This window comes from Pongo pygmaeus, chromosome 23 (genome assembly GCF_028885625.2).
Source record: "Pongo pygmaeus isolate AG05252 chromosome 23, NHGRI_mPonPyg2-v2.0_pri, whole genome shotgun sequence".
Taxonomy (NCBI): domain Eukaryota; kingdom Metazoa; phylum Chordata; class Mammalia; order Primates; family Hominidae; genus Pongo; species Pongo pygmaeus.
The window spans coordinates 35,538,042-35,554,528 of NC_085931.1; the positions used below are offsets into that span (position 1 = coordinate 35,538,042).

General features: G+C 52.2%; 2 protein-coding genes across 15 annotated transcripts in view; both read left to right on the forward strand.

The window, feature by feature from the left end:
• LOC129022991 (aspartate-rich protein 1-like) overlaps nucleotides 1–6,024 on the forward strand; it is a 70,060-nt gene extending 64,036 nt beyond the window's left edge. For all 13 annotated transcript variants that reach the window (XM_063662899.1, XM_063662898.1, XM_063662902.1 and 10 more), the window contains 2 exons: nucleotides 3,681–4,026; nucleotides 5,588–6,024. The gene's annotated coding sequence lies outside the window, so the exon portion shown is untranslated. The remainder of the gene's footprint in view (nucleotides 1–3,680; nucleotides 4,027–5,587) is intronic.
• Nucleotides 6,025–6,657: 633 nt separating this feature from the next.
• LOC129023012 (immunoglobulin lambda-like polypeptide 1) lies at nucleotides 6,658–15,340 on the forward strand. Of its 2 annotated transcripts, XM_054469414.2 has the most exons (3): nucleotides 6,658–7,176; nucleotides 13,386–13,504; nucleotides 14,880–15,340. In XM_054469414.2, exons 1-3 carry the CDS (start codon nucleotides 6,971–6,973, stop codon nucleotides 15,197–15,199), a joined length of 645 nt encoding a protein of 214 aa, XP_054325389.2. In that variant the 5' UTR covers nucleotides 6,658–6,970; the 3' UTR covers nucleotides 15,200–15,340. The 2 variants fall into 2 exon arrangements, with proteins under 2 accessions (XP_054325389.2, XP_063518986.1); XM_063662916.1 differs by lacking the exon at nucleotides 13,386–13,504.
• Nucleotides 15,341–16,487: the final 1,147 nt, after the last annotated feature.

Consider the following 16,487-nt stretch of genomic DNA (forward strand, 5'->3'; position numbering starts at 1 on the left):
GCACCCGGCAGTGCTATCCCAGCCCCAGATACAGCACAGAAAAGGCCTAGAAATCCCATCATAGAGATGCGACTAAACTGTTGGAAATGCAGGGAGAACAGACATGACTCTTGCATGATAAGGGCACATGTAAGTCTTTTAGAGAAGAGCTCCCGTGTGCAGCAATGGTGGGCTAGGATAGAGAATGGCTCTGAAAGTAAACAGATGGAAAAAGATACCGTGAAATTCCTACTCAAAACTGGTGTAGTTATATAGATACCAGACAAAAGAAACTTTAAGGTAAAAGGTGTCATCTGGAATAAATAGGGCTATTTTATGCCAATAAAAGTTTTATTTCGGCTGAATGCAGTGGCTCACATCTGTAATCCCAGCACTTTGGGAGGCCGAGGCAAGTGGATCACCTGAGGTCAGGAGTTCAAGAACAGCCTGGCCAACATGGTGAAACTCTGTCTCTACTAAAAATACAGTAATTAGTCGGGTATGGTGGTATGCGCCTGTAATCCCAGCTACTCTGGAGGCTGAGGCAGGAGAATCACTTGAACCTGGGAGGAGGAGGTTGCAGTGAGCCGAGATTCTGCCATTGCACTCCAGCCTGGGTGACAAGAGTGAAACTCAGTCTCAAAAACAAACAAACAAAAACCTCATCAGGGAACATCAGGGAGGTAATGGTGTTTTTTGGTTTTCTTTTGAAACAGGGTCTCACTCTGTTGCCCAGGCCGGAGTGCAGTGGTGTGATCACAGTTCATTGCGGCCTAGACCTCCTGGGCTCAGATGATCCTCCCACCTCAGCCTCCCAGGGAGCTGGGACTACAGGTGCAAGCCACCATGCCCAGCTAGTTTTTAATTTTTTTGTAGAGATGGGGTTTCACCATGTTCCCCAGGCTGGTTTCAAACTCCTGGGCTCAAGTGATCCTTCTGCCTTGGCCTCCCAAAGTGATAGGATTACAGCCGTAAGCCGCCAGCCAGAGTAGCAGTTTTAAATTTGTATGTATCTAATAATGTAGTTTCAAAAAATATGAAACCAAAAACTGCTGAGCTACAGAGACAGATAAATTCACAGTCCCTGAGGGAGATGATTCCTTCGCAGCAGACAAACCCTAAAAAACAAAAATAAATAGAAGATTGAAAGACAATAATGAGTACCTAATGGAGTTATATATAGAACACTGCATTCAAGGGTTGCAGAGTACATATTCTCTTCAAAGATAAAAACAGACAAGAATCATTGACAAAAAGTTACTATATATTGATTTACAAAACAAGTCTCCATAAGGCAAATTACAAATAATTGAAATTATTCAGAGTGTGCGCCCTAAACACATACAGTTAAACTAGAAATCAATAACAAATATATGGCCGGGCACACAGTGACTCATCCCTGTAATCCCAGAACTTTAGGAGGCCAAAGCGAGAGGATCATTTGAAGCCAGAAGTTTGAGTCCAGCCTGGGCAACACAGTGAGACCCTATCTTTATAAAAGAGAAAGTAGCTGGGTGTGGTGGCATGTGCCTGTAGTCCTAGCTACTCAGGAGGCTGAGGCAGGAGGATCACTTGAGCCTAGGAGTTGGAGACTGCAGTGAGCCATGATTACACTACTGCACTCCAGCCTGGGTGACAGTGAGACTGTCTCAAAAAAAAAAAAAAAAGAAAACCCACAAAATATCCCCCAAAACCAAATATATAACTAGAACATCTTCATATATTTGGAAATTAAGAAATACGCTGCCAGGCAGGCATGGTGGCTCACGCCTGTAATCCCAGCACTTCAGGAGGCCAAGTCGGGAGGATCACTTGAGTTCAGGAGCTTGAGACCAGCCTGAGCAACATAGCAAGACCCTCTCTCTTAACAAAACATTTAACAAAATTTAGCCAGGTGTGGTGGCATGTTCCTCTAGTTCCAGCTACTTGGGAGGCTGAAGTGGGAAGATCGCTTGAGTTGGAGGCTGCAGTCAGCTCTGATTGCACCACTGCACTCCAGCTTGGCTGACAGAGCAAGACCCTGTCTCTAAAACAGAAAGGAGGGAAGGAAGGAGAGAAAGAAGGAAAAGGAAGGAGAGAGAGAGGGAAAAAAAAGGAAGAGGGAAAAGAAACTGCTAAATAAGCCAACAGTTGGAGAACTCAAAAAACAAAATTAGGTAACATTTTAAACTGAACAATGATGAGACCACCACATAAAAATTTGTAGGATACAGATAAATCAGCACATAGAGGGAAATTGGTAACTTAAATCCCAGCCCTTTGGGAGGCTGAGGTGAGAGGGATTCCTTGAGCCCTGGAGGTTGAGGCTGCAGTGAGCTGTGATTGCACCATTACATTCCAGCCTGGGCAACAGAGTGAGACCCTGTCTCAAAAAAAAGACTGTTGTTTAATTTTCACAAATTTATGAAATGTAAAATTTAAATGTTAATCCCACCCACAAAATAATGCCACAGAAACATCAGAATAATGTTTGACCAAATATCTGGCACCGTGGCCCTGCCAAGTTGACACATAAAATTAAACATCACCCTGGCCGTAAGTAATGGTAGGTACATCATCATCCTCACGTCCAAGGAAACCTCAAGACTTCTGGGCTTGGAAGAATATTTTGATGCTGCCAAAATAACAGAGACCACTTCCAGTGACCCTGAAAACGTGAGAGTTTCTGGAGCCTTCACTTCTGGGTCCTGAGGAAAATGGTCCTGTATTTCCTCTGGAGACAGCCTGAGAGAGAGGGATCCTTGGTGGTGCAGGCGGAGTCTTTGAGGCCTGGGGCATAGAGACTGGGCAGGGGACTGACCAGCAGGAGGCCAGAATGGGGGACACCCACAAACACAGGAGCAGGGCAGAGGTGACTGGATGGGGCAGTCACTTGTGCTCTGAGAGAGGACAGCCAGGCAGGACCCAGAGAACGCTGCAGAGGCACCAGGGACCCTAAAAATGGAGGGCACTGAGCAGGACAGCAGGACCCAGCCTCCTCTGCCCAGGCCTGGACACATCTCAGTCCAGGAAGGGGTGAGGTGAGCTTGGGTAGTCAGAGCTGCAGCTGCACCTGCTGGAGAGACCCGGCCCAGCCCAGCCCTGCAGGGTCCCCAGGATCCAGCCAGACCCAGATTTCCCGCCACAGAAGGATGTGATCTGAGGCTGCCTCTGTTGAGAGGCCATGGCAGGTACAGGGTCAGGCAGGGCCTGAAAGGGAGCAGCTGGGGGCACTATTTAAAACAGTCCCTTCCTCTCCCAAGACCTGGGGCTGTCCTTGGGAGAACTACAGTTTCTGAGTCCCAGGCAGTGATGAGTGTCACACTCAAGGGGGGTGCTGGGGAGGGAGCAGCTTCAGCCCAGACCCCCAGGGCAGGTGCTGCTCCAGCCCTGAAGGTGAGAGGAGCCAGAGGCAGGGGCAGCAGTGGACCAAGGCTCCCAACAGGGGAGAAGCTAGACTGGATTGGGGCCTCCCAGAGGCTTCCCCTGTACCTGCATCAGTGTTTCTTAGGGTGTCCACATGCCATTACTGCTCAGCACCTTGCCCATCTCCCCGAGGATCGGGAGCTGTCTGGGATGCAGCCTTTGGCGCTGAGGGGACTCTCAGTGTTTGTGGGACACTGGGATCTGAGCATCAGTCCATGGAGCCTGAGCTCACTATGGCTCTCGTGATCTCCATGAGATAACGTGAAGTCTTCTGTTTGTCTCTCTGTCTGTTATAGCATCCCACAACCATGGCTGGCAGATGCCAAGGGGATATGTGAGATGGCCCAGCTCCAGGATGAAACTCAACTTGAGGGAAGCTGGGGAGAGCCTCACAGCACTGGACAAGCCATCGGATGGCACTGCCCCCAGGGACACACCCAGGGGCGTGGATAGGGATACGGAAGACCTAAGGCAAAGGGTGGCTTCAGACATGACAGCAGATCAGCCGCTGGGGAAATGCCAGAGGGGATTTGACAGCTGGGCCAGGTGTTCCAGGACAGCACTTTCCAAAAGATTTTCCATCCAAACTTCCAGCAAGAAGTAGATCTTCCATCGTTACCCAGAGCATATCTACTCATTCAGGTAACTGAAGCAACATTCCAGGAACCCTCACCATCCCTCCCGTTGAACAGCTCGCTCTCCAGCTGGAGTCAGCTCTGGGCTCCCTCACTTTAACAAAATGCTGGTTGCAGCCATTGGAATTAATTTTATACCCTCTGAGTTGCAGTGCAAAATTTGAAGAGTGGCAGTTGAAGCTCAGTATCAAGGATTCATTGATTTTATGATGGTTGACATTTTCCAGGCCACACTAACTGGGTCAGCTGGTAATAATAATAATAATGATAATCGGCCGGGCGCGATGGCTCACGCCTGTAATCCCAGCTCTTTGGGAGGCTGAGGTGGGCTGATCGCCTGAGATCAGGAGTTCGGGACCAGCCTGATCAACATGGTGAAACCCCGTCTCTACTAGAAATACAAAAATTTAGCATGATGGCAGGCCCCTGTAGACCAGCTGCCTGGGAGGCTGAAGCAGGAGAATTGCTTGAACCCAGGAGGCAGAGGCCACAGTGAGCTGAGATAGCACCATTGCACTCCAGCCTGGGCAGCAGAGTGAAACTCCATCTCAAAATAATAATAATAATAATAATAATAAGCCCCTGAAGGTATTATACATGCAGCACTTTCCAGTTTAAAAAGGACTTTCAAAGGACAAGTAGTATATGGTCCCACCCATAGGAGGTACCCAGAGCAGCCAAATATAGAGATGGGAACTAGCATGGTGGGTGCCAGGGGCTGGGGGAGAGAGGAATGGGAAGTTAATGTTGAATGGGGACAGAATTTGAGTTTTGCAAGATGAAAAAGATCCAGACATGCCATTGCACTCCAGCCTGGGCAACAGAGTGTGACTCCGTCTCAAAAAAAAAAAAGAAAAAGTCAGTTGCAGTGGCTCATGTCTGTAAACCCAGCACTTTGGGAGGCCGAGGCAGACGGATCATGAGGTCAGGAGTTCGAGACCAGCCTGACCAACATGCTGAAACCCCATCTCTACTAATAATACAAAAATTAGCTGGCATGGTGGTGGGCGCCTGTAATCCCAGCTACTCAGGAGGCTGAGACAGGAGAATCGCTTGAACCCAGGAGAAAGAGATTGCCATGAGCTGAGATTGCGCCACTGCACTCCAGCCTGGGCAACAGAGCAAGACTCTCAAAAAATAAAAATCTAGAAATGGATGGTGGTGATGGTTGCATGACATTGTGAATGTAGTTAAATGCCACTGAACTGTGTACCTAAAAATGGTCAAGATGGGCCAGGCGCGGTGGCTCACACCTGTGATCCCAGCACTTTGGGAGGCCCAGTCGGGTGGATCATGAGGTCAGGAGATCGAGACCAGCCTGGCCAACATGGTGAAACCCCATCTCTACTAAAAATACAAAAATTAGCTTGTCGTGGTGGTGCGCCTGTAATCCCAGCTACTCAGGAGGCTGAGGCAGGAGAGAATTGATTGAACCAGGGAGTCGGAGGTTTCAGTGAGCTGAGATCAAGCCACACTGCACTCCAGCCTGGCGACAGAGCAAGACTCTCAAAAAAAAAAAAAGTCAAGATAATAAATTTTAGATTGTGTGTGTTACTACTTTTTTACAGATGAAGAAAACAACTCTTTGACATGCATTATCTCCCAACACCAACCTCAATCCAGCCCTGGAAAGTGAGCAGAGCCAGCAGCATTTCCAGCCCTACCTCTGGAGGAAGGAGAGGAACCTGAGACTCTTGGGTGACCTGAGGTGTCTCTGGCAGCACCAGCAAAAGAGCCTGGCCCTGGCCGCCCAGCATAGGTGCTCAGTCCCTCCTGACTGCCACTGCTCCCTCAACACCAAAGCACGGGGTCCTGAGATGTTGGGAGAGGGTGGGGGATGCTGGGCTGGGAGAGGGCCTGGGGGCCTGTCAGAAGCCATGACATGATGCACTCACCGCTCGGGAGGAAGCTACTGGCCTTTGAGTGAAATCGGTAAGTATGAACTCTGGAGATGTATCGTACAACATGGAGTCTACAGTTAATAAATGTATTGTATACTGGAAAATTGCTAAGATTAGATCTTCCATGTTCTCACTACAAAAGCATAAGTATGTGAGGTGACGGATGTGTGTGTCAGCTTGATTTAATCGTTTCGCAATGTGGCAAAGCATCGCATTGTAGGTGGTAAATATATACAGTTTTGTCAATTACACCTTCAGGAAGCTGGGGTGGTTGGTGTGTGTGTGTGTCTGTGTGATGTGAGGTCCGTGAGGTGCTGAACATGGTGCATTAAACAGCATTTTCATTCTTATCTCATGATTCCTGGACTTGAACCGTTGTTGAGTGGCTTCTGGCTAAACCCAAACCTGTTTCCTCCTCTCTAACCACACCTCCCTCCAGGGCTGGTTGGAGGAGCCTCAGCCCAGGCCCCTGAGCTCAAGCCCTGGGGGACTCCTGCTGGGCAGCTCTCTGGACCCCAGTGAGATGCTGCACAGACCCAGGGCACCCTCGGAGAAGTGGGGAAGGAGGGAAGTCAGGTGCATCACCTCCGGGGACCAGCCCCAAGGGGACTCAAGCCCATCCAGGGTGCAGGTGCCTCCAAAGGAAAGCCCCAAGGGAGGGTCTTGGGGGGGCCATGGTGCAGCCCACCTCCCTGTGTGATCTCAGCCCTTGCCGACCCTCTGCCTGCGGTGGGAGGTCCCCAAAAAAAGCACCCAGAGCCCCAGGGGCAAGGCAAAGCTGACAGGTGTGGGAGGCAGTTGAGCCCTGGATCCTGACCACAGCAGGGCAGTTGGCAGATGTGCCTCTGGGACAGAACCCCAGGGGTAACGGTCATGGACTCTGGAAGGGGCCTGGCTGGGGGCTGGGGGCAGGGACCAGAGGATGAGGATGGGGCCACATGGACTGGGGTGCACTGGGATAGCTGCTGCCAGCGAGAGGGACCAGGGCACCACTCTCTAGGGAGCCCACGCTGCAAGTGAGGCCACAGGGACCTCCGACCGTGAGGGCCGATGAGGCCAGGGACAGGCCAGGGGGGCCTTGAGGCCCCTGGTGAGCCAGGCCCCAACCTCAGGCAGCGGTGGCCCCTGCTGCTGCTGGGTCTGGCCGTGGTAACCCATGGCCTGCTGCGCCCAACAGCTGCACTGCAGCACAGGGCCCTGGGCCCTGGAGCCCCTGGAGGAAGCAGCCGGTCCAGCCTGAGGAGCCGGTGGGGCAGGTAATGGGTGAGAGATTCCAGGGGATGTGGGGTCTGGGTGGCAGAGGCGGGAAAGGATGACCAAGGGGAGACGAGCCAGAGGGGTAAGGAGGAAGGTTAATCCCTGGAGGGGAGCCACAGACACACTGACTTTAACTAAAGTGTTAAGATTTTGTCCATCTTTGTTTGAATTAATTTTTATTGCTTAATGTCATATTAAAATATTATTTATCTTGATTCGTGAGATTTCTTCCCCCACTTACATTTGGCACCAAGGCCAATGTCTCCTTCACCTCCCCCTAGTCCTTGGGGTAGGGCAGGACTGGAGGCAGGGGCAGGACGTCCACAGGAGTGGTGGCCGCTATCCCTGAAGGGTGCCCAGGCCTCTCCTTCCTCCTCCCACTCCTCCTCCACTCCTCCTCCTCCTCTCTCCTCCTCCCCCTCCTCTTTTCCCCTTGGCTTATGTCACCTGTCCACTCCCACCCTCACTGGGCAGGGGCCACTCCCTGGAGCTCCAGCTGAGGTGTGAGGGGCCTTTCCTGGAGTCCCTGGGTCACTAGACCTCAGCCAGCATCGCCTCCTGAAACCAGCCCCTAGGAGACCCAAGCTTATCCAGGGTGCAAGTGCCTCCAAAGAAAAAGCCCAGGAGAGGCTCTAGGGAGGCCACAACTCCCTGTGTGACCTCAGCCCTTGCCACCACTCTGCATGTGGTGGGAGGTCCCCGGACAAAGCACCAAGCATCTGGGTCCATTTATGAGCATTTGGGACACAACAGCCTGTTCATCACTGGTGCATGTTATACCCACAGGCGATTATCATTTCAGGGGCAGAACCTCCCTCTCGGTGGCCCCATAGGCAGGTCCTGCTGTGATCCCCTTTGTGCAGATGGGGATAGAGCCCAGAGAGGTGAGGCGACCCGTCCAAGTCACTCAGCTCATGGGCACAGATTCTAAGGCCCAAGCTCTCCCCTCTAGCTCTCCTCTGTCCCATCCTCTAAGCTGATCGATCTGACACATGCACCTCTGGGGCCTGAGTTTCCTTTTTTTTTCTTTTTTTTTTTCTTCTTCAAACAAAGTTTTACGGAGTTTCCCTCTTGTCGCCCAGTCTGGAGTGCAATGGCGAGATCTCGGCTCATTGCAACCTCCGTCTCCCAGGTTCAAGAGATTCTCCTGCCTCAGCTTCCGGAGTAGCTGGGATTACAGGCATCTGCCACCACACCTGGCTAATTTTGTGTATTTTTTTTAGTAGAGACAGAGTTTCACCATGTTGGCCAGGCTGGTCTCAAACTCCTGACCTCAGGTGATCCGCCCACCTCAGCCTTCCAAAGTGCTGGGATTACAGGCGTGAGCCGCCACACTGGGCCTGAGTTTCCCCTTCTGCAATCTGAGGGGCCCTGATTGGTGAGGGCCTTCAGCTTCCCACCCACCCAGAGGATGCTGGGGTGGCTGTGGTGAGAGCTCCAGCAGTGGCAGCCGACCTGACCCACACCAGGAGCCCGGCCATGGAGGCGGGGTCAGCATGGTGGCAGGCCGGGACCGGGTGTCAGTGTCCTGCACGGACTTCTGGGCAAGGAGTCCACATCAGAGTCAGGCTCTGTGCTGGGGCTGAGGTCCCAGAGGATCTAGATTTGCCCCAATTCAAGTCTACAAGGAGCAGGGGCCAGGTGAGGAGACAGCCACGTGCAGGGTGATGCCTACAGAACAGAGACTGGGATGGGGAAGGCCCAAGGGGTCTCCACAAGAGATGGGTGACAGGTGGAGGGAGACACAGATAATAAAAATGGTATTATGTTGGGGGGCTATTAATATAAGTTTTTATATTAGAATCTTTAGAAATCTTATAGAAATACTATGGGCCGGTTGCTGTGTCTCATGCCTGTAATCCCAGCACTTTAGGACACCAAGATGGGCAGATCATGAGGTCAGGAGATCGAGACCATCCTGGCCAACATGGCAAAACTCCGTCCCTACTAAAAATACAAAAATTAGCTGGGTGTGGTGGCGCGAGCCTATAGTCCCAGCTACTCGGGAGGGAGGCAGGAGAATCGCTTGAATCCGGGAGGTGGAGGTTGCAGCGAGCTGAGATTGCACCACTGCACTCCAGCCTGGACGACAGAACGAGACTCCCACTCAAAAAAAAAAAAAAGGTATTATGCTCGGGGGGATATGAATATGAGTTTTTATAATCTTTAGAAATACTATGGGCCAGGTGCAGTGGCTCATGCCTGTAATCCCACAACTTTGGGAGGCTGAGGCGGGATTGTTTGAGCCCAGGAGTTTGAGATCAGCCTGAGCAACATAGCAAGACCCCATTTCTACAAAAAATATAAAAACTAGCTAGTCATGATGGCACTTGCCTGTGGTCCCAGCTACTTAGGGGGCTGGTGAGAGGATTGCTTAAGCCTCGGAGGTTGAGGATGCAGTAAGCTGAGATCCACCACTGCACTCCAGCCTGGGTGACGGGGAGACCCTGTCTCAAAAAAAAAAAAAAAAAAAAAAAAAGACTGATTATTACTGTAGAATTCTGGTAAACATCTCCTATCAAATAAATGACTCTTCTATTCATAGCTTATTAAAAGATATTTTCATTGTTTTTAAGAAATAGATTGTGTATCACTTTTTATATTTAGTTGTAAATTTATTTGTTTTATTTATTTTTTTAGAGATGGAGGTCTCACTATGTTGCCCGGGCTGGCCTCCAACTGCTGGGCTCAAGCAATATCCCTGCCTCAGCGTCCCCAGTAGCTGGGACTACAAGCATGCACTACCACACCGGGATAATTTTTTGTAGAGATGAGGTTTCACCTTGTTGCCTGGGCTGGCCTTGAACCCCTGGGCTCAAGCCATCCACCCATCTCGGCCTCCCAAAGTGCTGGGATTACAGACGTGAGCCACCCTGCCTAGCCTGTACTACTTTTAATAGGTCTTAATAGGTTTTAAATGTTAATTATTTTAAAATTAATTTCAAAAATCTTCTACAACATGGATGAAACTTGAAGACATTATACTTAGTGAAATAAGCCAGACACAAAAGGACAAATGTCATTTGAATCCACTTCTATGAGGTACCTAGAATAGGCAAATTCACTTGGACAAAAAGTAGATTTGAGGTTAGCAGGATGAGGGGGAGAGAAGAATGGGGGACTGTAGTTAATGGGTTTAGAGTTTCTGGTTGGGAAGATGAAAGAGTTCTGGAGATGGATGGTGGTGAAGGTTGCCCAACGGTGTAAATGTACTTAGTGCCACGGAGCTGTACGTTTAAAAATAGTTAAAGTGGAAATATTGATGCTATGTATGTTTTACTGCAATTATAAAAATGGAGCCAGGTGTGGTGGCTCACGCCTATAATCCCAGCACTTTGAGAGGCCAAGGTGGGCAGATCACCTGAGGTTGGGAGTTCGAGACCAGCCTGACAAACATGGAGAAACACCGTCTGTACTGAAAATACAAAAAATTAGCCAGGTGTGGTGGCACATGCCTGTAATCCCAGCTACTTGGGAGGCTGAGGCAGGAGAATCGCTTGAACCCAGGATGTGGAGGTTGTGGTGAGCCAAGATGGCACCATTGCACTCTAGCCTGGGCAACAAGAGTGAAATTTCGTTTCAAAAAATAAAAGGAAATGGGACTATACGTAGCAGAAGAGAGAGGGAGAGATCAATATGACACATCTTTTTTTGTTTTGTTTTTGTTTGTTTTTTTGTTTTTGGAGACAGAGTCTTGCTCTGTTGCCAGGCTGGAGTGCAGTGGCACGATCTTGCCTCACTGCAACCTCTGCTTCCCGGGTTCAGGCAATTCTCCTGCCTCAGCCTCCAGAGTAGCTGGGACTATAGGTGCATGCCACCACACCCAGCTAATTTTTTTTTTTTTTTTTTTTTGAGACGGAGTCTTGCTCTGGCGCCCAGGCTGGAGTGCGGTGGCATGATCTCAGCTCACTGCAGCCTCCGCCTCCTGGGTTCATGCCATTCTCCTGCCTCAGCCTCCCGAGTAGCTGGGACTACAGGTGCCCACCACCACGCCCGGCTAATTTTTTTTTTTTTTTTTTTTTTTGTATTTTTAGTAGAGACGGGGTTCCACCATGTTAGGCAGGATGGTCTCAATCTCCTGACCTCATGATCCGCCCACCTCGGCCTTCCAAAGTGCTGGGATTACAGGCGTGAGCCACCACGTCCGGACTTACGCCCAGCTAATGTTTTGTATTTTTAGTAGAGACAGGGTTTCACCATGTTGGCCAGGATGGTCTTGATCTCTTGACCTCGTGATCTGTCCGCCTTGGCCTCCCAAAGTGCTGGAATTACAGGTGTGAGCCACCGCTCCCAGCCAATATTACAGTTTTTTGTTTTTTTTTTTTTTTTTTGAGATGGAGTCTTGCTTTGTTGCCAGGCTGGAGTCCCATGGCACGATCTTGGCTCACTGCAACCTTCACCTCCCGGGTTCAAGCAATTCTCCTGCCTCAGCCTCCTGAGTAGCTGGGACTACAGGCGCACACTCACGCCTGGGTAATTTTTTTTTTTTTTTTTTGTATTTTAGTAGAGATGGGGTTTCACCACGTTGCCCAGGCTGGTCCGGAACTCCTGAGCTCAGGCAATCCACCTGCCTTGGCCTCCCAAAGTGCTAGGATTACAGGCATGAGCTACCACGCCCAGCCCAATATTACACTTCTTAAATGCACTTCTCTATTGCTTAATTATCTTAAATATTATATTCTCATAATTTTAAAAGAGTAAAGATTTTTGGGGGGCCAGGCATGGTGGCTCACACCTGTAATTCCAGCACTTTGGGAGGCCGAGGTGGGTGGATCACTTGAGGTCAGGAGTTTGAGACCAGCCTGGCCAACATGGTGAAACCCTGTCTCTATAAAAAATAGAAAAGTTAGCTGGGTGTGGTGGTGCACACCTGTAGTCCCAGCCACTTGGGAGGCTGAGGTATGAGAATTGTTTGAACCCAGGAACTCAGGAGGCGGAGGTTGCAGTGAGCCGAGATAACACCACTGCACTCCAGCCTGGGCAACAGAGCGAGACTCTGTCTCAAAAAAAAAAACAAAAAAAAAACGAATGTCTAGATGCAGTAGCTAAGTACGCAGAAGCCATTTCAGTGTGGGAGGCGAGGTGACTGAGTCCAGGGACTCCACGTTTCTGGCTGAGGGGTTGAGACCGTCCATGGTCATTGTGATGAGATGAAGACAGAAAATGAGCTGGGCTGGGGGAAGGTGGTCATCTCCTCTGGATGGGATTAGTTTGAGACTCCTGTTGGGTAGCCCACTGGGCATGGTCAGTAGGCAGTTGAGGGGCTGAGGATTTGGAGCTGGGATAGGCTCCAGCCTCACCGTGTGGGCAGTAGTGGGGGACAGAGTGTGAAGATGGCCAAGAAAGAGGTCTGGGTGGGGGTCTGGGGAGTCAGCAGCCAGGCATGGGCCGTGGAGAAACAGATGCCAGGGGAAGAGGAAAGGGGAGTCAGACCCCAAGGGGAAAAGAGTCACTGAAAAGAGGGGCCAGCCCCATGTCACATCCAGCGGAGACACCAGGTACAGCAGAAGGACCTTGGACATGACCATGAGGAGGGCCTTGTTGGCCATGACCTGGGAGATATGGGGGTGAGAGCCTGGGGGACCACACCATGTCCCCAGCACACGAAACAGTGCCTTGTAGACAGGATGGATCTATGGATGGATGGACAGGTCGATGGGTGGACGAATGGACAGATGATAGATGGATGCAAAGACAGATGAATAGATGGACAGATGGATGGATGGACAGATGGAATGAATGATCAGAAAAGGCTTCATGAACAAAGTGAGACTGAGCTGCATCTCCATGGGTAGATATAAAAGCAGAGGACTCTCCTCTTGAGTCAAGAATGACCCAGTGTCCTGGTCCAGGGAGGAAGTCAGCCTGGCTTGACTGGGGACACTTGTGGCGGATTTTGGAGGCCCTTAAAATGAGGCCAAGTGAGGTTGGGCAGGTCCGAGCCAGCTGAGGACTCCTCAGCCACACTGCACAGCTGCCTGAGGGGATGTGTCACTCAGGGAGTTGCTGGGACCTACTGGGCCAGCGTTGCCATCAGCACCAACAGCATCAGAGAGGGGGACACACGCTGTGGTGACTCCAAGGCTGTAGGCGGCCCCTGCCTCAGAGAAGGGACAGGCACAGAGACACTACTGGGGGACTGGCCACCCCCCTGCCCTGTGCCCAGGTCACAAACTACACACTGCAGCCCTGTGCCCCTCACTCCCAGCAGGTTCCTGCTCCAGCGCGGCTCCTGGACTGGCCCCAGGTGCTGGCCCCGGCGGTTTCAATCCAAGCATAATTCAGTGATGCATGTGTTTGGCAGCGGGACCCTGCTCACCGTTTTAAGTAAGTGGCTCTAACTCCCCAGCCTGTCCCACCCTCCCTGTCTCTGGAAAATGTGTTTTCTCTCTCTGGGGCTTCTTCCCCTCTGCCCTCCCAGCCTTAAGCACTGACCCCACCTTTGTCCATGGGGCCTGGAGGAGGTGCGTTAGTCTCGGGGTAATGGCAGGAAGGGCCCCCACAGTGGGAGCAGCCGCCTTCAGGTTCCAACAGCGGGACACAGCCTGGTCCCGGGGCCTGGGCTGGGATTGGGTGGGGTCAGGGCTCCTCCCCTCTCCCAGGGCACATGTCTGAGTGAGGGACAGAGGCCGGTTCTGATGAGGGGCCCTGCAGTGGCCTTAGAGACAGTCCCCGGGACCCCAGGGTCTAGGCTGAGGGCTGGATGCCCATCCAGCCTGGGAGGGCCACACGGGGGCCTGGGGACGCAGGGGTCACCTCGAGGGGAGACCAATGGAGGGCACAGAGAGGGCTCTGGGTCTAGGCTGCAGCTCTGTGGCCTGTGCTGGGTCTTGAGGGCATGGGGACACAGAGGGACGGGTGAGGTCCCAGAGCCCAGCCCTCCCAGTACAGTCACCAGAAAGGAGAGGGTCTGTTAGGGCAGAGATGTGTCTGTTCCTGGAGCCCTGTCACCTTTGGGGCCTGGTGTGTCTCTGTTCACGGGTCGACCTCCCGCCTTCATTTGGGGAAGGGCACCTTAGACTCAGGAGGTGACTAGCGGGGAGTAAACGGGGGTGCAGAGAAGTCCACGGCCGCCAGGTGAAGTCCAGGGGCATCAGAGGCTGCTGGGGTGGGCATGGGGGCTGTGGTCCCCCAAAGTCTGGGGGAGCAGCCCCAAGAACCCAGCTGCTGTGAAGGGTCTTGTGGTCGGGCTGGTGGGGACAGGGGCAATGGCAGAGCTCCAGGGTGTGTCTAGGTGGGGCCCACAATTCACCAGGAGAGCTGAGTGGGCCAGGCTGGGGCACAGCCTGGTGCCTCAGGGGACGGGAAGCTCCAGGCCATGCCAGGCTTGGGCCTCCCCACCCCCTGCCAGGTCAGTTTTGTGTGCTGTCGGGGGGACCCCTAGATTCCAAACTCAGACTCCAGAAACCAGGAAGGAGGGAGCACAGCCTGCCCTGGGTACACAGGGGGAAACCGAGGCTGCAGAGGAAAGGACTGGGCCAGGACACCTGGGAAAGGTGACTTGGGAAGGGTTCCTAGGAAGGCTCGGGGCTGTCTGCTCTCCAGAGGGCTCCAGTGGAAAGGAAGGAATGAGGAGGGAAGGAGAGGCCCTGGTTGGACCAGACGGCCACACCATGAACCCTCCCAGAGACTTTAGAGAGAGGCGCTCCTCAACACCCCACACTCCCGCTGCCATCTCTCACCCCCTCCTCTGTCCACACAGGTCAGCCCAAGGCCGCCCCCTCGGTCACTCTGTTCCCGCCGTCCTCTGAGGAGCTCCAAGCCAACAAGGCCACACTGGTGTGTCTCATGAATGACTTCTATCCGGGAAGCTTGACGGTGACCTGGAAGGCAGATGGTACCCCCATCACCCAGGGCGTGGAGATGACCACACCCTCCAAACAGAGCAACAGCAAGTATGCGGCCAGCAGCTACCTGAGCCTGACGCCCGAGAAGTGGAGGTCCCGCAGAAGCTACAGCTGCCAGGTCACGCATGAAGGGAGCACCGTGGAGAAGACAGTGGCCCCTGCAGAATGTTCATAGGTTCCCAGCCCCCACCCCACCCACAGGGGCCTGGAGCTGCAGGATCCCAGGGTAGGGGTCTCTCTCTGCATCCCAAGCCATCCAGCCCTTCTCCCTGTACCCAGTAAACCCTCAATAAATATCCTCTTTGTCAACCAGAAATCCTGTTCCCTCTCTTCATTTCTTATCTCTCATATAATGTGATGCTTCTCCTGGGTTCTCAGTGTGGCGCTGGGGGAATCCCGGCACCAGTAGGAAAGTAGCCTGGAGGAGAGGATCACAGTCTCCCACGGGTGTCCCCTAGGGATAGGCCAGGATAGGAGGAGTCGGCTCACTGGACACCAATCCCTCCATTCTCTCCCTCCTCCCCTTCCTCCTTGCAGCTCAACCCCCGACTCCCTGCCTGCTTTCCGGAGGGAGCTATTTCTGGCTGAGCCTCCAGATACACCCTCTGTCCTTGTCCTGGTCTGGACCCTCTACCCACCCACGGCCTCTCTTTCCTCAGCCTGGAAATCCTACTCTGGCCCCTGGAATGCCCTCCTTCCTCTCTGCCCAACTCCCCACCCCTGAGGGCTGGACTGTCCGGGACACTCCAACACCATCAAATCCATGAGCTCTTACATTTTGGGCCCACCTTGATTTTTCACCTGACAGCAGGTTCAGAGGTGTGAGAAAAATAGGAGGAAACCAGGAAGGAAACACATGTGAAAGGCCTGCAAGAGGATCAGGACACTTGCAAAAGATAGGCTCTGAGCTCCCCAGGAACCTGTGCAAGAAGGGTAATAGGTGCTCCATCATTTCTTTCTTTTTTCTGGTTGTTGTTTTTTTTTTTTTGAGACGGAGTCTGGCTCTGTTGCACAGGCTGGAGTGCAATGGTGCAATCTCGGCTCACCATAACTTCCGCCTCCTGGGTTCAACCAATTCTCCTGCCTCAGCCTCCCCAGAGTTGGAGATGGGGCCTGGTGGGAGGTATTTGGTTGGTGGTGGAGGCCCCATGACTTGGTGCTGTCTTCCTGATACTGAGTGGGTTCTCGTGGGATCTGGTTGTTTAAAAGTGTGTGGCACCTCCCTGTCAACTCTCTCTTGCTCCCGCTCTGGCCATGTGAGACACCTGTTCTCCCTTCACCTTCTGTCATTATTGGAAGCTTCCTGAGGCCTCCCCAGAAGCCGAGCAGATGCCAGCATTCTTCCTGTACAGCCTGCAGATCCGTCAGCCAATCAAACCTCTTTTCTTTATAAATTACCTGGTCTCAGGTGTTTCTTCACAGAAATTCGAGAATGGACTGATACAGACATTAGTCTTATTAGT